The sequence below is a fragment of the Pavona decussata genome, unplaced genomic scaffold (genome assembly GCF_977016875.1).
Source record: "Pavona decussata unplaced genomic scaffold, jaPavDecu1.1 SCAFFOLD_102, whole genome shotgun sequence".
NCBI lineage: Eukaryota > Metazoa > Cnidaria > Anthozoa > Scleractinia > Agariciidae > Pavona > Pavona decussata.
In genome coordinates this window covers 861,280-883,597 of record NW_028145517.1, presented here as the reverse complement: position 1 = coordinate 883,597, position 22,318 = coordinate 861,280, and the positions used below count along the sequence as shown (strand labels likewise).

At 40.1% G+C, this 22,318-nt stretch overlaps 1 protein-coding gene across 1 annotated transcript; it reads right to left on the bottom strand.

Moving 5' to 3' along the window:
• Window positions 1-531: 531 nt before the first annotated feature.
• On the bottom strand, window positions 532-19,590 carry LOC146471497 (low choriolytic enzyme-like). The gene is made up of 9 exons (XM_085120731.1): window positions 17,530-19,590; window positions 11,478-11,657; window positions 8,715-8,838; window positions 7,642-7,733; window positions 4,702-4,785; window positions 4,216-4,358; window positions 2,331-2,412; window positions 1,452-1,475; window positions 532-896 (listed from the first exon to the last, which is right to left on the bottom strand). The coding sequence occupies exons 1-9, from the start codon at window positions 17,591-17,593 to the stop codon at window positions 532-534; spliced, it is 1,158 nt and encodes a 385-aa protein (XP_084976857.1). The 5' UTR covers window positions 17,594-19,590.
• Between the last annotated feature and the right edge of the window lie 2,728 nt (window positions 19,591-22,318).

Here is a 22,318-nt window from a genome sequence, read left to right as displayed (position 1 = left end):
TTGCAATTTTAAAGATTTTAAAAGAAACTTCAGAGATACGTACCATTAAATAGTGTCATATTGAACTTTGTGGCTTTTATTGTTGTTACATTGAGATGGCATTGTTTGGTATTTCTTTCTTTTCTTTTTTTTTTCCTCCATTTTCCGAAGAAACTTTCGCTCCCCGCCGAAAAAAAAAATTAGCTTAGCGGCACCTGGGGCAATCGTTTTCCATATTAGGTCAAACTACGGTATATGAGCTGATAACCGGGATTTAGTGAACCAATCAGGACGCTAGAAATGCATTATCCGAGGCTGAGAATTTTATAAATGGAATTAGTTGAGCTGATATTTTGCGGATGAAAACTATAAATTTTCTTTACAACTATATTCTAATTTTGTGAGGCGATCAAGGCCATGTCAGAACAGATATCCACCGAAATAAACTGGGTACCCCCGAATTGCATTGTTGGTTTCTATTTCAAATGATGTTCCTGGAATTCAAATGATTACAAGTACTAACATTCGCAATGTTGTTTTTAATATTTTAACTCAACCTGAATATCCGCAATAACGCAGATAACGCTCTGGAGATCTTTTTAACTCGTAAACGTAGAACAAGCCACAGTTGCGAACACGGATGGTAGTTGACCAGCGGCAGCAGTTATTACTCCAGTGAAAGCAGACTTTGGCGTTGGTAATTTGGCCAGCGGTAGGGTGTGCACCTGAGAGCCACCCTGGTGCACGCGTTCCACAGCGATTCGTTGGTACACAACTAGTGGGCATCTGGTTTCCTGATGCTCCTGAGAATCTGTACCACCTAGTCGCCAGTCCACTATCACATTTGTATGGTCCTCTGTTGTATCCTTGTGCTCTCGTGGCATCGTTAAGCAGTGTGTGGCCATTGCTGCTGCATTCTGGAATTCGAAATTGGAAAGATGAGTTAATCGTTATGTAGTTTCCTGAAATTGTAATTTCAAATAAATTCATCAACATTAAAAATCTTGTCAGTCAGCCAGGAAAGTTTGACTTAAGTCAGACTTGTGAAAAATTCAAACAGGTGTGCGAGTCAAGTATCTATATTCTTCTAACAACAGACAGCAACGTTCAGTTATAGAATTTCAGGAGGTGCCTGAAGAGATTCCTGGCCCTGTTATTAAGTCATCAAAGAAAAGAAAAGAAAAAAAAACAAACAAACAAACAACAACAAGAATAAGACTTGAACATGAAAAGTCTTAATACACAGAATATTGATATTGACGGATACCCTAACATGTAGAGATAGTTTTTTTCTGATAAATTTTCCTTAAAACACCTTTTCTTGATATCAAAGCTTCGTGATATTTTCTTGATTTCGACCAACTCGATAACATGTACACATTTGACCATATTTTAAAGAAATACGGTGTGGCAGCATTATATACTATCAGTTTCATATTTAGTCTAATTTGATAACAAGTGATATTCTTTACCTGCTGGTAGAGAGGGCGAAACACCTGAAGAAGAAAACAAAAGAAAATCCTCAGGCTCCTTGGCCAGTTTTTGGTCGCCTGGAGAGACTCTGGGGTACTGGAATTTTATTACCGCATGGTTTCTGCGGTAAAACAATGGAAGCCGTTACGTAGCCAAAACAGAGCAGCCAATCAAAAAAGTTAATATTTTTTCGAATTCTCCAGAGGTTCTCCTGGCGCCTACCCGCTGACCAAAAAGCCTGAGGAGTCTGGGTACGAGATTGCATCCTGGGCAGAATTAACCGTTCTAGTTCAAGTAGCTTACAATGTACTCCAGTTTCCCACAGTCGCCGTAGAAAACGTTTTCACTTTTTACAAATCTAGTTGTTACCTATAGAGTGTGTGCACGACGGCCATGTTGGATGACGGAAACAATACAATGATTTTCCTTCGGGAAATATATTCTATTTTATGCAAATATCTTCTACTGTTTTAGTCCTCCAACATGGCCGCCGTGCACACACTCTATTAAGACACGTGTAAATTAATTTAATTTAGTTTTATTGCATGATATATAGAAATCACTTGATAATAAATTTCATTGCTTACGTACCTGGTGCACTTGGATAAATCCCTAGTTTTTCAATCACCAGGCTGTGCTTTTTTGCTCTGTTTTTGAGGCTAGTTTGATTTTTTACAGTGCATGGATTACCTCTTTATTTCTTATGGTTGAGTCTCAACTAAGATGACTAATCAACGTAACCTTTCAAACAGGCGATGCTCCGTACAAAAGCAATCTTCTCTAATTTCGCTTATTTCATAGAGCAGTAAGAGAGCCCATTAAAGTAAAAGAAAATGACCGTTCTTTGCCAGTGGGGTGAAAGAAGCTGTTTTATGTACCTCCTTCACATTCCTGTTTGTACAGAAGGTTGGCCTGTTTCGCATCAATGACACTCAAGCCGACTCTCTGTCCTATTTTGGCCTGGAAATCAAAGAATTCTCATTAGCACCAAGTGAGAAAGATTGTTTTAAGTTTAAATAAATTATATACAAACAAAACAACTCAGCAATCTAACTAATTCATTCCAGGCTGCCCCCGCAAGGGTCAAGAGAAAATACTCAGGAGAAACAAATCTTTTGATAGTCCTAGAAGAGTCATGAACTTTTTATCAAGTCACGGAAACTGTAAATCTCCACCTCAAGGTCAGTGAAAAACTAGAGAATTATGTTTTGGAGTAGCCACTTGGTTTGAGAGATAAAAGAATAAATTTTTGTGTCTTCGTCACTGGAGTCGTTGCCAAATGATTTGTCATGGTGAACATTGCTCTGAAAACATACTGCGAGGTCGGTGGAAACTTGGGAAGAAATTTTTATCCTGGTGAGTGACAACCGGGCATTCATTGATTGACTTTGAAGGGTCCCAATACCAGACTGTGTGCAGCGCATTTGATTGTCAATGTATTTAGCGCTTTAGTGCCTGTTGGGAACACTGTAAATGACTGAGAGAAATAATTATTACAACCTAAATATAAAGTAACTGACCAACTAGCAGGAAAGTTTTACCAGCTGGCTATTTCCAAAACGTAGCTGAGGATATGAGCAGGGGACAAGTGAGACACAATTCCGATGCAGAGATCAGAGCGGGGGGACTTAAACCTGGGACCTCCGGATCACAAGTCTGCTCTTCTAACCAGAAGGCACGCTTCTTCCCCTTCCCCGCATGAAACTATTCCGAAAATTTTGACAATCTTTCACTGCTACTGTTAGAGATAAATATTGTGTAGCATTCCTCCTTCATACCATTAAAACCGCACCTTACTTTTGTCCTACCATGGTAACAAAAGGGGCTACACCAAGCTATTTTTAGGATTACTTTAAAAAACTGTAAACTGATGGTTTAAACCCAGGAGTCATGTCATAACTCCTGCATAAGTACGTAAATTATGATCATCCGGGCGAGTGTAGTCCTGAGAAGGACTGATTGTGGTGGCTTTGACTGACGTTTCGACAACCTGAGCGGAAGTCATCTTTAGAGTCAAGTAAATTGTGGAACGTCAGTAGATGGTATATATGTCTCTGGTTGTTAACCTGATTGGTCAACGAAGTCGAGATGTTATTGATCGTTTGTCAGTGAGCCGTGATGTTATTAGCTGTGAAAACTGTAAAAAGTGATCGGTGCGTTTCGATCCGTCTTTTGTTAGTCAAAAAGTCGGTGGGTCTATTGTTAGTAGAATGTCTATTGTTTGTCTGTTTCGTTGTCAGTTGTCAATAAATAGACAATAGATCCACGGATGATCATAATTTCAGTACTTCAAAAAGCTGATCATCAAGAACTAGAATTGAAGTAAACCCAGTAAATAATCTAAATGGGCCATTTTTTTTTATTTCTTTGCTTATTTTGTGAAGCTGTAAGTATCTCTCTTTCCGGCTACAGGAGGGAAAGATGGAAATAGACTACGTTTTACTTTTTCAAGTTTTTTTTATATATATAATTGTAAAAGTAATATATAATTATAATACGAACCTTCCCAGAATCCTTTGCATTTGAAAAATCTTAAATGCTAAATAACCTTGTCAAATTGAACCAAAGAGAATGACACACAACATGGGAAAAACGCTTGCCATAAAATATCATTCATGTCAAATTTAGTGTCATGACGTCATCGGTCACATGACCACACACGAAAGGCGATTAAACTCATTGTGAAAACCACATCTATCAATACGAAAATAATCAATGCAGCCAGAAAGAGATTGCTGTGAAGTATATGCCGTAGTAACATACCCCTGACTGCTTTGCTACAATGGTGGGCTGTCCGTTGTTGGAGAATTCTTTCTCTTCATAATGCATCAAGCTTTTGTAGTCGTATGGGGTTCCAAGTGAATCAATTGTCGATCTGGGATACTTGTTAAAATTATATGTCTCATCTGAAAGAAATTACTTAGATCATAATATGCTGCTTATTGCTAGAAGAGTCAACCAAAATGCAAGCGAAGGAGAAAAGCTTGATCAATTTGCTTAACTCAATATGTAGATATAACTAAAATAATGAAAAAGCTGACTTCCTGATTCGTGCAAAACTGGATCTCTTCTGGAGTTATTTTTCTAGCTTGCCGAAGAACATCGTGCTTTGGTGAATAATGGACTTTGAACCTTGACTGATGACAGCTGACAAAAACCAATTAGTCCCTCTTCTCTCGCCAGGTAACTTTCTCACAGAAAGGGTAACTAAACGATTAAATGAAATTAACTGAAAGGATTCATACATACTTTCACTTATGTTTTCCCATATTATTGTTACATAATTATCTCTGTCAGGGCGAGATTGTTCATGGAGGAAACCAACAGCATGCCCTGCAAAGAGAAAAGTTTTCATTAGTACCAAGCTGGAAAGAACGAGGAAAATTTTAGATAAACAATGACATAAAAGTTGGTAACATTCGGGACATCACAGCTGATTTGATGTTCAAATGGAAAATGCCTTGAGGTTTTCCTGCGTTATCGTACGATTTATGTATTCTACAAATCTTCTTAGATATTTGGTCGCGGTTTTGAAGAAGACGAGTTCATTAACAATTAAAATAAAAGGACGGTCTATGACTGCACGTGGCTACTGCTTTATTTTTGTAGAATATTGCAGTAAAAAAGCAATGTTGTCTAAAATTCAGAAGGGTAAATGAACAGCTGTAGTCCGCAGTGCCAAAATTGTGCAACGTAATTTGATCGTGCTGTCCGGCATATGGGCGAATTTGATATGCGCTGGAGGATTTCGGAAATTCTGTGAATCAAGACACACAGATAAACAGACAATAAGCTTTCTTAATTGGAAAATTTATTCAGACAGACCTGTGCTGACGCCTGAAAAGCAAATTCGTTCAATTTTCGCCTCGAGTGAAGCTGTACGTGAAGGCGACCGGGCCAAGCGAACTGCGAGTAACTAAAGCACAATTTCTCGTTTTTCAAAAATTTCGCCAAAGCTATTTGAAATACAGTCGAACCTCCCGTAAACGACCACCCATAATGTCAAGGATATAGACCTCTTTCATATTTCATATATTTCATATATAGACCTCTTTCGATTACTAGTTCGGATGCTCTACCACCGAGCTACAGGAGACTCGTGGGAGCATAAGGCCATTAATCTAGGTTCATGGGAAAAACATCCTGCATACTGCTAGGATTTGAATCTCATTCATTCACCAGGCTGGAAATATACCATCACATTTATTTGATTTCATATACCACACGTTCGACATTCAAATCCTAGCAGTATGCAGGATGTTTGTCCCACGAACCTAGATTAATGGCCTTAGCTCCTACGAGTCTCCTGTAGCTCAGTGGTAGAGCATCCGGACTAGTAATCGGAAGGTCTTAGATTCGACTCCTGATAGGAGCACTCGGATTTCTTTTTTCCGAGTATGCATCATTCTCAGACATATTAAGACTGGTCCAAAATTATTCTAGGCAAAAAATTCTTTGGGTCTATGGTAATTATTGTTTGTATCTCAGCGATTGAGACATGATTCTTATGAAAGTAACTTGACTCTTTTATTACTCCAGGTGGGGCTGTCTAAATTATCCAGGGTCGGGACATAAGCAAAAAGATAAAAAAAGATAAAAGATAAGAAGAGAGTTTTGTTTTGCTACAAGGGATTCAATCTAATTAAAGTTTATTTCAGTGTGAACTAAAGTATAGTGCATGTGTATTTTATCCATTGTTTCAATGCTATGCTATTTCGGGAGACACTTCCGGTAGCTCTGACTGTGATATTTACGGCGTCCGCTGTGAAGATGTGGCCAATATGCTACAGCGACACATTTTTCAATTTCCGCCCGTGAGAGATACAGCAGATTGTGTGTCAAGTGGTCGCCTACGGGAGGTTAAAAACAATTGAAAATTTCAAACAATCATCTCTAAAAGTGGTCGCTTACAAGAGGTGGTCGCTTACGAGAGGTCGTCGCCTACGAGAGGTTTCATCTATAGTGATTTAACTTGAAAACTTTTGGTATTTTAGAAAAGTGGTCGCTACTGAGAGATGGTCGCTTACGAGAGGCCGGTCGCCAAGGGAAGTTCGACTGTATGACAAATCGACCAATTTAACATAAAATCACGGTAAAATTAACATACAAAGCTGTCGTACTACTGACCTTCCCAGAAAGCAGTAGCCACAATGATAAACCTTGAACGCAAAATTCGTAGTTGATGCGGGACACTTGGAATTGTGTAAGTGGTAGGATTGATATTGTAATAAATATCGAGAAGTGTCAGAAATGTTAAAAAAACACAAGACTGACAACAATAATTATCATTTACCAATTAATTCAACGAGCGCGCGTTAGATATGAGACTATGGACGGCCAACGAGGTGGAGCGCCGAGCTAGCTATCACCTTATATCCACCAAGCGCGAGTGGAATAATTGTTTTATTAAAAATAATTAATAAATATTTCTGGGTCTCGTTAATTTTGCTTAGCAAGAACAAACTTAAAACAATTTAATGGCTGCTCCTTCTCGGGCATGGTAAAATAGCTCATATACCATGGTCGTTAAGCCAATAAAATCCCTAAAATTGCATTGTACGATGATCCAATCTTTTGAAAATCATTATTATATGTAATCGCATAAGACCGAGGAAAGTTAAGGATTAACTTTCTAAAGTATTTTCGAAATTTTCACAAACTACTCGAGTAGGGAACTTACTCTTTTCGTGAGGTTGCAAGAAGCTGCGAAGAAGAGCTTGATGGTTCATGAATGGTTATTTTTGTGAACCTTGCAAATCCACCCAGGTGTCTAGACAAAGGAGGGTTAGTGCAAATAATCGTTTGCTGTTTCGATTTTGACGCGGTAAGCTTAGGACGAAGAAACCAATTAATGTCAGAAAAAGCACGCTCAACCAATCAAAAAATTGTACCACTCGGTGAATAGGCCATTTGACAGTTGTGTGCTTAGTGACCTGGCTTTGCATTGTAAGCGAGGCTGGGGTGATCTTGTTGTGATACAAACCTCACTGCTTTTCATATGTAGGTCATGCTGTTCTTATGCTACTATGTTGCATTTACAAATGAAAAGCAGTGAGGTTTATATCAAAACAAGGTCATCTCCAGCCTCGCTTCCAATCCAAGGCCAAGACACTAAACACACAATTGTAAAATGGTCTATTCACCAAGTGGTATTATTATTATTACTTTAAGGGTGAATTAAACACTTGCCAATTTCATGGGCTACAATCCCTCTGGTCCAGCATCCTCTGGCAAGATTAATATCTTGGCGTCTTCCTACTCTTCCCACCCTCGATGTACAGCTGGAAAAAAAGGTGTAGTAGGTTCACCCTAAGGGTAAGGTACGACAATTGAAGGAGAGGATCTGTTTAATAAAATACGCATTTTAACGAAAACATTTTTTCACACACTATTTTCATGAAACTTACAGATATGAGGAAAAAATCTGTCGTCGGATTTTAAAATTATGGGCGGATTTTTTTTTTTTTTCAAAAACAACGTTCAAAAAATATGCTAATGTGTCAATCTTTTTAACAGCTATATAACAATAAAATCTTCTCGAAGTACAAACGTTCCTCATTAGGTGCCAAAGATCAAGGAAATCGGTTAATCGTTTTCACCAAAAAGTGCCATTTAAAATGTAACCAACGCGCCAATTAATTGACTTAGTGGGGCTGCATGGAACACCTTACAGTTTAAGTTGTGGAATTCCATTGACAACCGCGTGACCGTTACGAGCGAAAAAAACAAAAATATATAAATATATATTAGTTCTTAGATCTTTCGAGCATGGCTCGTTAAGTTTTCGCTTAAATTTTTGTCCGTTGTGCCTTTAAGCTTCCAAGGCTATGTTAAGGTTTCAGCCAGTTACCTTGTGATTCCCAGCTTGGATTTCAGGATTTACCAAAAATAACCAATACAAGAACACTAAAACGATCTAAAAACGCGAACGTTCTTGTAAGAAAGTTAATTTTTGGCTATTATTAAAACAGGAATATTTCTTTTTTTCAAAAACCTGCCTGTCGAAATGTAGTTGTCACGGGAACATCAACTTTAGTGATCACTGACCTACCACACCACATTGTTCTCATATACTTTCAGGAAAAATGACGATATGTGGCGGCGTTTGTTCACATATTAAAAAATGGTGCAAACCTTGGACAATCCACCACAGCCCCGTTGTAGATAAGGTTAAATTGACTTGTGTAATAAATATTGAATTAAACACGCATTGAATAACTGTTTGTGAATATTTAATAAATCGTTCCAACTGTTTTACTTACCCATCACCAAGTTTGAAGTAGACGTAATCTGCTTCGTTTGTTCTTTTCTTAAAACGGATACACGTTTTTGTGGTCCATTCATCCATTCCTTCTCGTATGGCTTCCATCGCACGGGAATCGTTAGCTAAAAAGCAGACATCCCATTTAGGTGTTTCGATGCAAGACACAATTATTGAGAGAAAATGGGCCAAATTAATAAAACGTTTACATTTGTAAACAAAAATCTGGGCCCTTGTTATTACACGCCCTTGTAAATAACTAGTCATATAAACATTGTTAGAAGTCTATCGAATATTGTTGAACTCGGTTTTGAGCTTCTGTTTGTATGGGCATGCGCATACGCATGTCAAATCAACGGCCCAACTTGAAAAGCTGCAAGTGTAAAAGTTTTATTGAATTGACAACGTATCTCACTTTCCTTTTCAACCGGTTATTGCGTACGGTTCCTCCAAATGCAGAGGAATTTTTGCACAGTTAATGATTATGCGGAAAAAGTGGACCTTAGTATTCCAGTGGAATCCGGAAAGAAAATTGGGAGTAGCGGGGCATTATTATTTACTTATTTATTTATTTATTATTTTTTTTTTTAGAGATAATTAAGTAACAGTTTTTTTAAAAAGCAGTAAAATACAAAGCAGTGTACGTTGTTTTTGTTTTTTTTTTTTTTTTTTTCCAAATTGAAGCTTTATTATCTCTGAAAAATGCATGTTTACCCTCAATTTTCTTTTTGGATACCAAGAGCACTTGGTAAGTTCTGCTTTCTCCGCATAGTTTTAAACCGTGCAAAAATATCCCTGTGCTAGTGGGCACCACCCGTGGAAAACCCGAATATCTCGAGATGCGCAGAACGTATGAGCAGTAACAAAAGTAGAGACCGTCCTACAGTGAATTGGTGATCGCTTCTCACTTTTTCAATCGGCTATTAAAGGAGTACTGTCACGGGGCACTTGCCATGTTTTGGTCAAAACTGCACAATTTTTCGACTAAGTATCTTTACTCAAACATTAAATTGCTCTTAGAGCACCTAGAAGAAAATATCAAGTACTTTCTAAGAGAAACAACAAACCAAAATCAGTTTCTAGTGATTTTCCCAGTACACAGGGAAATAACTTGAAAATATTGGCCAATTTTTTCAAGTTGCACTCCTGGGAGTTCCATCATATCCTTGACTTTTATAATGTGATGAATTGCAATCATAAGCTATAATTACTATAACAAATATGAGGGCACAAAGTTTGTTTATTTTGAGCACAATCACAACATACGATTTGGCCCAAGGTCAAAGGGTTAAATTGCAAAAGCGGCTCGTACTCACAGGCTTTTTTAATCTTTAATTGTATATGTGGTAATTGCCGTTAGTTCTCTAATCTTCTACATATCAGTAGAAAGTTCCATCCATTGTCTATGAAAATGTGTTAAAACGTTTGGCAGCAAATTTATCTTGTTTCTGTTTCACAAGTGAGAGCTGAACGTTAAGAAATTCGACTTATACAGTCATAGTCCATCGAACATATTATCAACAAATGTTAAACGAACTGGTCAGCCGGGACAGCAGCTGAAATAAAACATGGTGGGCAGTGAATTTGCTTCAATGTGATGGACTTATCTCGTGACATGACTGGTTAAATGAAACTCTGCCAGCGTTTTTATTACAATCAAATTGGTAAGAATCGTTTAATCTTGCTTTGTTGAGAAATTTCAAAGCGATAGTTATCTCATTTCCTGGTTTGTTGCCTACATTTGTTGATGATATGTTCGCTGACAATATGGCCATGTTAGTCGAATTTCACGACTTTCACCTATAACTTGTGGAACAGAAATTAACGGCAGCCAAACTTTTTAACGGATTTTCATAGACGATGGATAGAACTTTCCACTTATGTGTGAAGAGCCTGTGAGTAGGAACCACTTTTGCAATTCATTCCTTTAATCTTGGGCTAAATCGCATGTTATGATAAGTGCTCAACGTAGAAAAACTTTGTGCCCTCAGATTTATTAATTAAAGCTTATGATTGCAATTCATCACATTGTAAATGTAAAGGGTCATCGTTTATAACTCGCGAACTAGAAGATTTTGAATGATCCGTTTTCTCCAGAACTAACAGCTGCAAGTCTTGCAAAACCCCCTATATCGCCATTGGGTTCGTGGGATTGACCAGTGAAACCATGTTTTTCGTTTAAAGCCCAACTTACTAACCCCACTCCTTCCCCCGAGACAATGTTGAAATCTGCAAGTCAATTTAATTGGACGGGCTCAACATTGTTAGGGGGGTGGAGGTAAGGGAACGGATACGTCATATGCGTGTACCGTGTTTCTGTCGCGTGTGTAGGGAAACATCGTAAATGCGTCCTAACCCTTTTGTTCTTGATTGTAGTTACCCAATATAAGAAACGTTAACTAGGAAAAGCTCTCAAGCCGTTTGAGAGATTTTTTAAAAAGGTTATAAATTACAACTTGATCAGATCTTTAATGCGAACCATCCCAGAGATAAACTCGTTCACGAGGCCACAGTAGAGAAAAATCAACATTGAAAACTATCGCGGCGTCGAGCAATAATTTCAGAGACATATTGGCAATAAAGTCACTTCATAAAATCATTGTATATTTTACGGTCTTTTCTTTATTACCTTACAAAAACCAAGGTTTAGAACGCAAATTTCTGTTTAAAGGCATTGAAAAGATCAGAAAGAAAACACAATACGGCATTTTATGTCATTTTTTCTCGTTGAGTGTACCCTATTTTACAGCTATTGAGGACTTACCAAGGTTTGGTCCGATTTGATAGACCATCACCCCACCGGGCCACTTTGGATATTTGGTTGAACCTCTTTTCCAGCGGCCCGAACTGTCAACATCTTGTCCATTCTCAGCTCTCCGACGCTGTTCTGGTGTCAGCTCCATGTCTCCCTCAAACAGATTGGGGTCATTCACATTCAAATTCTCTACAATGTTGTTGATAACTTTCCGTTAGCAAGACAAATAGGTCCTTAAGAAAAATAAATTGTTTTGCGTTCATCGCTGCAAACAAAATAAATCCGCACGCTGCAAATAAAAACGTCCTCACGCTGCAAACAAAATAAAAAGTTCTGAGCACGCAGGTAGACGCAATGTACTGGGACTGAGTAATACATTTGAAAAACATGGCGTCCTGTGAAGCGATGGTGAAGAAAGCTGGGTGATGAAATTGTGCTCGACAGTTTACCCTGTGGATCTGATGGAGAGCTATTTCACTTGAACTTCAATGTTTTTTATTAACATTTCTCAAAGAAAACCAACAGTCGCATCTTTTGTCTACATTTGCCAAACGCCGCCTTCTGACCGTTAGTTGCCCTCTTGCTTTTAAATGCTTTGACCCGAGCAATTAATTTCCGATCCACATGCAAATTGGATCATGAATTGACCGAACTATTGTTTTGGGTTGAGATACCAAAGAACTACATTTAAACGAAACAAAGCTGATAGATATTAGCCGTTAGTTCATGGAGTCAAAACTCTATTTATTTACTGTCACTCACGTGCTTGCATTTCTTGGTAGTTAAATATTTTTAAACTCCTTGTTCTAATCATTATATTATTTACGTGGCTGCCGGATAAGTCAGAGAGCGAAACCAAAGAGGAAATTTAATTTGTCGGTTATTAAAATTTTTTCAGTTTGCTTGAACAGTCGGTAAAAATAGATCTTCTAGTTAACTGACATTCTTAATACCGTACGGAACTTTTGTGTTCCGATCATGGTACATTATATTTATCCTTTATGACTTTTAAGTCATAAAGTCATAAAATTATGCGCCAGATTTAACTCACGGTGCTCTTGCTTGTCGCAAAAATGGTTATTTATTGATTCAACCCAAGTTTTCTTCGCTCTCAGTTGAGACATTGGGGGTTGCTTAGCCTTCACATGGGCTCCTGGCCTTCAGTATCAATATTTTCGATCCGGTCCCAATGAAAGATAAAGTTTAAGCAACAAAAACAGCAAATTTAAATTGGCTGAACTTGATTAACACGCTCAACACCAAAGCAGTGGGATACAACAGTATGCGGCATCGCACTGCCAGGTTGCGTCCAGTATTTCCTGACATGGGAGGAATTCCGTCATTGTTGCTTCCCATGGATGTCAGTAAGGATTAGCTGTGTGCCTCGGATCTCTTTGATGGCCAGAGGGTCCTTGCAGAATCTTGTTGAGGACTTGTTTTGCTTTCGTTGACTGACAAGTACTAGGTCGCCTGTTTTCAGATTTCGGGGGAAGGCATGGCGCTTCTCGTCTGTGTACGTCTTTGCTTTCTCCTTTGCTTGGGCATCGGTTTGGCGAGTAACAGCGTCATTTCCTTGTGTGTCGACGATGTCTGAGGTGAGGGACGGAATCTTTGTTTTCAATTCCCTGTTGAACAACAGCTGAGCAGGAGTCTGTCCTGTCATTAGGTGGGGCGTTGTGCGGTATTGCAGAAGCATATTGGGTAAGGAGGTTCGCCAATCTTTTCCTTCTGCTTGCGCTGTCAGTATGTGTTTGGTCAGGTTCTGAATCACATTGAGGTGCTCGACATGGCTGTTGGCCTGGGGCCAATACTCTGTAACGGTCTTCAGTTCCACATCCCATGATGGCAGTGTGTCCTTGAATTCTGCTGATGTGAAATATGAAGCGCTGTCGGACTTCAGTACTTCAGGGTATCCATGGTGGGCAAAGACGCTGTTAAGCCAAGTTAGGGTGGTGCGAGATGTTACGGTTTTCAGGATCTCTGCTTCCGGCCAAGGAGAATCGTAGTCAGTGAGGACTACTATGTGCTCGCCAGTTGGGAAAGGTCCGCATACATCTAAAGCTATATGCGTCCACGGCTTGCTGGGTAGCTCGGTGGGAAGCGGCAACTGAGCTGTGAGTTGGCATGGGTGGCAGCATCTGACATGTTCCTCGATCTGTTTGTCCATTTGAGGCCACCACAGCTTTGACCTCAAACGTTGCTTGCACTTGGTCATTCCGACATGGTTATCGTGTGCTAGAGCTAGGGCTTGTGGGCGGAGCTTTACTGGTAAGACTATACGATTTCCACGCAGAAGGATTTCCTGATCGGTGATGCAAAGTTCGTCCGGTAGACAATGCAGCTGGTTGTTTCTAAGAAGGCTACGAATCTGTGCTAGCTCTTCATTGTGAAGTGAGGCTTGTTGAATGTCTTGTATACATATTGCGCGAGGCTACATGTGTTCCGATAAGTAATGGACATAGCGATCTGCGACTCCATGCTGCTTCGTATCTGCGTTGGGGGCCTCTTGGGCAGTCTCGATAAGGGCTCAGCCAAGTTTGTTGTGCCTGGTCGGTAGATGACTGTGAAGACATACTCCTGCAGTCGCAGTCTCCTTCTTTCTATACGTGCTGGCGTTGATTTGGCTGGGCTAGGGACTTTGGGCTTGTAGATGTGCTCCAACGTTCGGTGATCGTTTTCCAGCTCGAATGCTCGACCGTAGAGGTACATGTGGAAGTGTTCGCAACCAAAGGACGATAGCCAGGGCTTTCTTTTTTGATTTAGGCGTACTTCCTTTCAGTCTCTGTTAGCGATCTGCTCCCGTAGGCCACTGGACCCCAGGACGTGTTTGTTTGCTCTCGAGTAGAACTGCACCAACTGCCCACGGTAAAGCGTCTACCACTACTCTTGTTTTTGCGTCCAGGCTATAATGGGCTAGCACTGGAGAGTTGTGAGGGCGTATTTCAGACTTTGGAATGCTTGTTCGTGCTCGCTGTTCCACTCGAATTGGCTGTCTGCCTTGGTGAGTCGTCGGAGTGGAAACGTTAGTGAGCTGTACGCTGGGGTATATCTGGAGCAGTAATTACTTAAACCACTGAAAGGATCGTAAACTTCGGAGGCTGCTGTGGGGTGCTGTGCCTCTTGTACAGCTTTGATTTTTTTTGCCCTCTGGTTGGATTCCGCTGGCTGAGATGATGTGTCCGACGACATTGATTTCCAGAACTGCAAAAGAACACTTGGGCAGTTTGAGGGTGATCCCGCTTGTTTCTAGCTTTGTGAGAAGCTGGTTTAACTGTTGTAGGTGTGTGGCTTTGTCGGGTGACCATATCCAGATGTTGTCTGAGATGTTTGCCACGCCTGAAATTTTGTTGATTAAATCGTGTATTATTTCATGGAAATGTTCGCCGCATGTGGATGCGCCCATTATCACGCGAGTAAACCGATGTGAGCCGTCTTCGGGGATAAGGAAGGCAGTTATGTACCGTGATTCTTCTGTCAATGTGACCTGAAGGTAATCCTGTGAGAGATCTACTTCAGTGAAGATAGTGACTCCTTCCATTTTGCGTAAAATCTCGTCGACTGTAGGGATTTTCACTCTGCGGCGGATTAAGGCTGTGTTTGCGATACGCATGTCCAACACTAATCTTACATCACCAGTTTTCGTGGGGATGGCAATAAGGAGACATAGTTCAACTTGCCGGTCATGCTTTGGGCAATACGTCTGGCCGGTTGGGCAAATGCAGGTTGGACAGTTTTATCAATTTCAAGTTTAACCTCCATTCCGATTAAGTTGCCTGTGCCTTGAAACAGGGCTTCGTGTTTGCGGAAGATTTCCATGACTTCCGTGTCGAAGTGTTGCGTGACATTGTTTACGTGGAGTGTGAGTAATCCCAATTATGTCGAGAACTCATATCCCAGGATGCATTTGGCTGTTCCATTTGTGACGTGGAATGTTGCTGGTACAGATTTTCCTGTCTCTGGTTGACAATTGTTTGAAATTCTCCGGCTAGGTCGAGTGGATTTTCGGCTCCATAAGCACAAATTTTGGCGTTTGCGCTCAGTAACTCGATGTTATCATCACGACCTTTGATGATATCAAAGATATTTTTGTTCAGGATGTTCACTGACGCGCCAGAATCAATCAACACCTTGGGGCGCGTATTTCCGATAAGGATCTTCGTCTCCGGTTGTGAGTTTGTAACAGAGTTCAAGTTGAAACAATGGTCGTCATCCGAGTCATCCAAATAATCTTCCTGTGGGGTGGAGTGATGATCTTCCTGTGGGGTGGTGTGATAATCTTCCTGTGGGGTCGTGTGTGACACATGATGAATAGGTTTTTCTCTTGTGGTCGGTCTGCTCGAGTATCTTGGGGTAGATCTACACCACTTTGCAGAATGACCGATCTTTCCACAGCTGGCGCCCTCCTTTCGAATTCCTCGAGCAGGACAAAACTCCCGACCGTTCTTGTGCGCAAAAGGACAACCATAATTTCCACACGTACGCGTGCTTGGGGGACGGTATTAACTTCGATGAACCTTGTCGAGGACTGTTGTTTCTCCGATTTTACGGGTTGGGCGGAACACGTGAGTGTCGCGGGTTGGGGTTGTGGAACCTGATGTGCCGTAAGGGCGTATGTTGCTTACGAAATTATGGGTACTTGTATCTGCTAGCTTTTAAGTCTGTTAGTCTGTTACTTCCAGGGACGTTCCATTAGATAGTAAGGCCGTGAGATTCATTGATTCGCGCAGAGCTTTCCTGCGGAGATCACGGGTCTTGTGAATAATTTGGGTATTGATTTCGTTTTTGTTTGCGAAACCACAATGTATTGCTTTCGTTTAAATAATAATCGTTGATGCTTTCATCTGCGCTTTGGATAAGTTCTCGAAATTCGGAGATTGCAACATCCTTATTGGTTTTGGGACTGAAATACTGGGTTATACCTTTCGACGGCGGATGTATACGTGGTTTTCGTGCTGGGTAGAATGTCGAAAATGTCGTTGGTTGTTTCGCCGACATAGGTTAGTAGGATTCCGCGGCGAACTGTTGGGAGCTGAGGGCAGAGTCGGTTGGAAAGTGATTCGAATTCACTAGGATCGTGTGACAGGCAATTGTTCAGGTTTGCGCACAATGTCGGCAAGCACAAAAGCCGACTTTAAAATATGTTTTAATTTATTTCTTTCCACTAGGGGTAGCGCTACCTACACCAAGATTCATAAAAAGGTTGCATCTGCTAGGAACGAACTTTAATTTTCCAGAGAACCATGAGGAACTTTTTGAAGATCCATCGTAAATTACCGAGAAGACAATCGACATTTAGCCCGCAAAGACAGACATCTTGTAAAAACGGCTTCATGGCTAAATTTTGCGTTTCCGCTGTAATAAAAAACAGACGGTGTTTTTCTTTGGACGATTTGAAAAATATGCCCAAAATTTGGACTGTTCTTAACACGTTTTGTCCAACAATGTGAGTGGTATCTCTGATAATAACAGCTTTGGTGAACTCAGTGTTTATCAAAACGTTTCAAATGGTGTATGGGGTAACGGCATAGAGTAAACGTTTCTGCATTGTGGGAAAACGTGGGCAATAGGGTCATGAGCAGGCAAACAAATCAGGATTATGGTCCGAGCTCAATGCTGTTCATTACACAGCAAAACAACTAGAAGCCACTTCATGATTCCTCGTTTGCAAGATGCAAACAACTGTTACAGTTGATCTTGCTTGGTCTTGAATGAGTATGATAGCTGCTACCTAACCTTTAATTTACAATACAAACCTGCTTTCAATAAGTCTGGGGAGGTTTGTTTTGTGGAGATGTTTTGTTTTTGTTGAAATGAGCTCTGTTAGAACCACTTCAGTAAATGTTAAATTGACCCTTAAGGGAGTTTTGTAAACAATTTTTTTTGTTTGTACGAAGGTCAATGAAATCATGCCCACAACCCTACGTACATTCGACAATATTTTTTTGTAACAACGAAACATCGATATTACTAAATGTTTTGACAATGGATGGTAACAAAAACTAAACACCTAAATTGAAACTCAACAAATATAGCTACTAAGACCACGGCAACAAATGCTTACCATCAGGATTATGGTCCGAGCTAAACGCTGTTCTACACAGCAAAACAACTAGAAGCCACTTCATGATTCCTCGTTTGCAAGATGCAAACAACTGTTACAGTTGATCTTGCTTGGTCTTGAATGAGTATGATAGCTGCTACCTAACCTTTAATTTGGAGCGGAACTAGTTTCCTTTGGCATCAGTAGCCAATCAGATACTGGCATCATAAAGAATCTTTGTATGAGCGGAATTGATTCCAAAGTCCCCTTAACAACTTGGATCATATAACAGGAAATTGTTCATCTGCCAATGTGAGCTGAAGGTAACCCTGTGAGAGATCTACTTCGGTGAAGATAGTGGCTCCTTCCATTTTGCGTAAAATCTCGTCGACTGTGGGGATTTGTACTCTGCGGCGGATTAGGGCTGTGTTTGGGATACGCATGTCCAACACTAATCTTACATCTTTTATTTGTACATAGTTTTCTATCTATATTAATATTATTATCAGAAGTATTAGTTTAATGCATATGTATACTATAGTTTTAATACATTGTTGTGCTCAGGGCTCCCATTGATAACAGACAGCTTTTTCCATCTGAATGGGCTACCCCGAGCAGTATAAATCAATAAAGGTTCTTCTTCTTCATCATCACCAGTTTTCTTAGGGATGGCGATGAGGGGAGATAGCCACTGGGTAGCTCCTTGTACTGTACTTTCTCAATGATTCCTTCGTCGCGCATTTGTCGCAGCTTGTCGTTCACCTTGCTTGTCATGCTGTGGGGAATGCGTCTGGCCGGTTGGGTAACTGGTTGGACAGTTTTTTCAATTTCAAGTTTGACCTTCACTCCTTTTAACATATAACTTGCCTGTGCCTTGAAACAGGGCTTCGTGTTTGCGGAAGATTTCCATGACTTGCGTGTCGATGTGTTGCGTGACATTGTTTACGTGGAGTGTGAGTAATCCCAATTGTGTCGAGAACTCATATCCCAGGATGCATTTGGCTGTTCCATTTGTGACGTGGAATGTTGCTGGTACAGATTTTCCTGTCTCTGATTAAGCGATTGTTTAAAATTCTCCGGCTAGGTCGAGTGGATTTTCGGCTCCATAAGCACAAATTTTGGCGTTTGCGCTCATTAACTCAATGTTATCATCACGAGCTTTCATGATATCAAAGATGTTTCTGTTCAGGATGTTCACTGACGCGCCAGAATCAATCAACACCTTGGGGCGCGTATTTCCGATAAGGATCTTCGTCTCCGGTTGTGAGTTTGTAACAGAGTTCAAGTTGAAACAATGGTCGTCATCCGAGTCATCCAAATAATCTTCCTGTGGGGTGGAGTGATAATCTTCCCGTGGGGTGGTGTGATAATCTTCCTGTAGGGTCGTGTGTGACATATCATGAATAGGTTTTTTTCTTGTGGCCGGTCTGCTCGAGTATCTTGGGGTAGATCTACATCACTTTGCAAAATGACCGATCTTTCCACAGCTGGCGCACTCCTTTGGAATTCCTCGAGCAGGACAAGATTCCCAACCGTTCTTGTGCGCAAAAGGACAACCACAGTTTCTACACGTACGCGTGCTTGGGGGACGGTATTGACTTCGATGAACCTTGTCGAGGACTGTTGTTTCTCCGATTTGACGGGTTGGGCGGAACACGTGAGTGTCGCGGGTTGTGGTTGTAGAACGTGATGAGCCGTAAGGGCGTATGTTGCTTACGAAATTATTGGTGCTTGTACCTGCTAGCTTTTGAGCCTGTTAGTCTGTTACTTCCAGGGACGTTCCATGAGATAGTAAAGCCGTGAGATTCATTGATTCGCGCAGAGCTTTCCTGCGGTGATCGCGGGTCTTGTTAATAATTTGCGTCTTGATTTCTTCGTTTACGTTTGCGAAACCACAATGTATTGCTTTCGTCTAAATAATAATCCTTGAGGCTTTCATTTGCGACAAGTTCTCGAAATTCGAAGATTGCAACATCCTTATTGGTTTTGGGACTGAAATACTGGGTTTAACTTTTGACGGCGGATGTATATGTGGTTCCCTTAGTGGGTAGAATGTCGAAAATGTCGTTGGTTGTTTCGCCGACATAGTAGATAGTAGTACATATAGTAGGGGTCCACAGCGAACTTTTGGGAACTGAGGGCAGAGTCGGCTGGAAAGTGATTCGAATTCACTAGGATCGCGTGACAGGCAATTGTTCAGGTTTGCGCACAATGTCGTCAAGCACCAAAGCCGACTTTAAAATAAGTTTTAATTTATTTCTTTCAACTGGGGGTAGCGCTACTTACACCAAGATTCATAAAAAAGGTTGCATCTGCTAGGAACGAACTTTAATTTCCCAGAAAACCATGAGCAACTTTTGGAAGATCCATCATAAATTACCGAGAAGACAATCAACAATTAGCCTGCAAAGACAGGCATTTTCTAAACGGCTTCATGGCTAAATTTTGCATTTCAGCTGTATTAAAAAACAGACCGTGTTTTCCTTTGGACGATTTGAAAAATATGCCCAAAATTTGGACTTTTCTAAACAAGTTTGTCAATCAATGTAAGTTGTATCTCTGGTGATAACAGCTTTGGTGAACTCAGTGTTTATCAAAACGTTTCAAATGGTGTATCGGGCATACGGCATAGAGTAAACGTTTCTGCATTGTGGAAAAACGTGGGCAACAGGGTCATGAGCAGGCAAACAAATCAGGATTATGGTCCGAGCTCAATGCTGTTCTACACAGCAAAACAACTAGAAGCCACTTCATGATTCCTCGTTTGCAAGATGCAAACAACTGTTACAGTTGATCTTGCTTGGTCTTGAATGAGTATGATAGCTGCTACCTAACCTTTAATTTGGAGCGGAACTAGTTTCCTTTGGCATCAGTAGCCAATCAGATACTGGCATCATAAAGAATCTTTGTATGAGCGGAATTGATTCCAAAGTCCCCTTAACAACTTGGATCATATAACAGGAAATTGCTCTTTTTTTCTGCATAATATGCAAGACGTCATCACTAGCATTTCGTGCTTCTCTCTCTAACAAGATGCCCCTTATGGCATTTCCACGAGATGCTTAATGTTTCCTCATTTATTCTCATTGTATGCTTCGCAGATTTTTTTAACTGTCTAATAAAATCGCAAATTTTTAAAGCCATTCTCCCTACGCAAATTGAAATATTGCGTTACGGTGCTTGAGATCATACCGGAAATTTCCTTCTTTAAACGTCATGACAGGGGCAGATACATATCTGACACACGCGTCATACAGGGCTATTTATAATTTCTATTTATCTATCGCATTACATCATTATAATTATTCGAGATCATACCAGAAATTGTTTTTGGGAACGTCATGACCCGGGCTAGATTGAATAATAGTAAACTATCGTCTTCTCAGGTTTTCTGAATCAGGTGTTGAAGTCAAAAATTAAAGACAGACAAAAAGTTTGCCTAAATGAACACGAAATCTTGACAATCAAACCTTTAATATTTCGTAATTGAAAGAATGGAATAGTTTTGTTTATAAGGACTGAGTGATATTTATCGTTGTGTTACTGGAAATCATACCGAAAATTACTTTCTCATAATGTCATGCTTATCAGTGACCTTTTCTTCGCGCTTTGTGGTTCTAACATTGTCAAACAAAGCGTGATTCCTTTGCCAGGAACTCTCCAATTTCCACCGTTTTAACTGTCGAGTGTTTGCTAGAAGTTATGCACTCCACTTGCCTCTTCAAAAGGGTTAATTTTCTTTTTGAAAACGGCGTAGTTGAGTCTTAAACTTGTAAACAATATGGCCTCCACAAAAAGAGAGGAAAATTTAATCCACGTTTAATGAATAAATTAAGTCATGATTTGACGTCACACAGGTAGGGATGAGGGGGTTCTCTCCCTTGTGATATACGCGCCAATAATAGATTTTCCTTGGGCCGCTTTTGTTGAAGACTATCAAAACAATACATTCCTTCTAGGAGAGGGCAGAATTTAATTAATAAATTAATGTGCAGATTTGTGGCTACGATGAAGGAAAAAAAGAAACAAGATGCTCCTAATGGCATTTCCACGAGATGCTTAATGTGGCTTCATTTATTCCCATTGTATGCTTTGCAAATTTTTTTAATTATGTAATAAAACCGCAAATTTTTAAAGCTATTCTCCCTTCGCAATTGAAACACTGCGTTACGGTGCTCGACATCATACCGGAAATTTCTTTCTGAAAACGTCATGACAGGGGCAGATACATATCTGACTCACACGTCTGCAGGGCTATTTATATTTCCTATTTATCTATTGCATTACATCATTGTAGATTATTCGAGAGCATACCGGAAATTGTTTTTGGGAAAACGTCATGACCCGGGCCAGATTAAATATCTGACTCAGAAAACAGAAGACAATACTATTGTTGAAGACAAAAATTAAAGACAGACAAAAAGTTTTTCTAAATTAACACGAAACCTTGACAATCAAACCTTTAATTTTTAAAACTATCCTCCCTTCGCAATTGAAAGAATTGAATAGTTTTGTTCAGAAAGACTGCGTGATATTTTATCGTTGTGTTACTGGAAATCATACCGAAAATTACTTTCTTATAACGTCATGCTTATCAGTGACCTTTCCTTCGCGCTTTGTGGTTCTAAGACTGTCAAACAAAGCGTGATTCCTTCGCCAAGAACTCTCCAATTCCCACTGTTTTAACTATAGAGTGCTTCATATAATTTATTCTTTCCATTTTCCTCTTCGAAAGGGTTAATTTTCTTTTTTAAACGGGGTAGTTGAGTCTTAAACTTGTAAACAATATGGCCTCCACAAGGAGAGAGGA

What these genes read in the sequence shown, in the direction of transcription:
- LOC146471497 (XM_085120731.1), bottom strand. Translation starts at nt 17,593, where the DNA reads ATGAAGTGGCTTCTAGTTGTTTTGCTGTGTAGAACAGCGTTTAGCTCG. An exon ending in CTCGGACCATAATCCTGATG is followed by an intron (nt 11,658 to 17,529) that starts GTAAGCATTTGT and finishes ACAACATTGTAG; the next exon opens with AGAATTTGAATGTGAATGAC. An exon ending in TTGTAGCAAAGCAGTCAGGG is followed by an intron (nt 2,413 to 4,215) that starts GTATGTTACTAC and finishes TTTGATTTCCAG; the next exon opens with GCCAAAATAGGACAGAGAGT.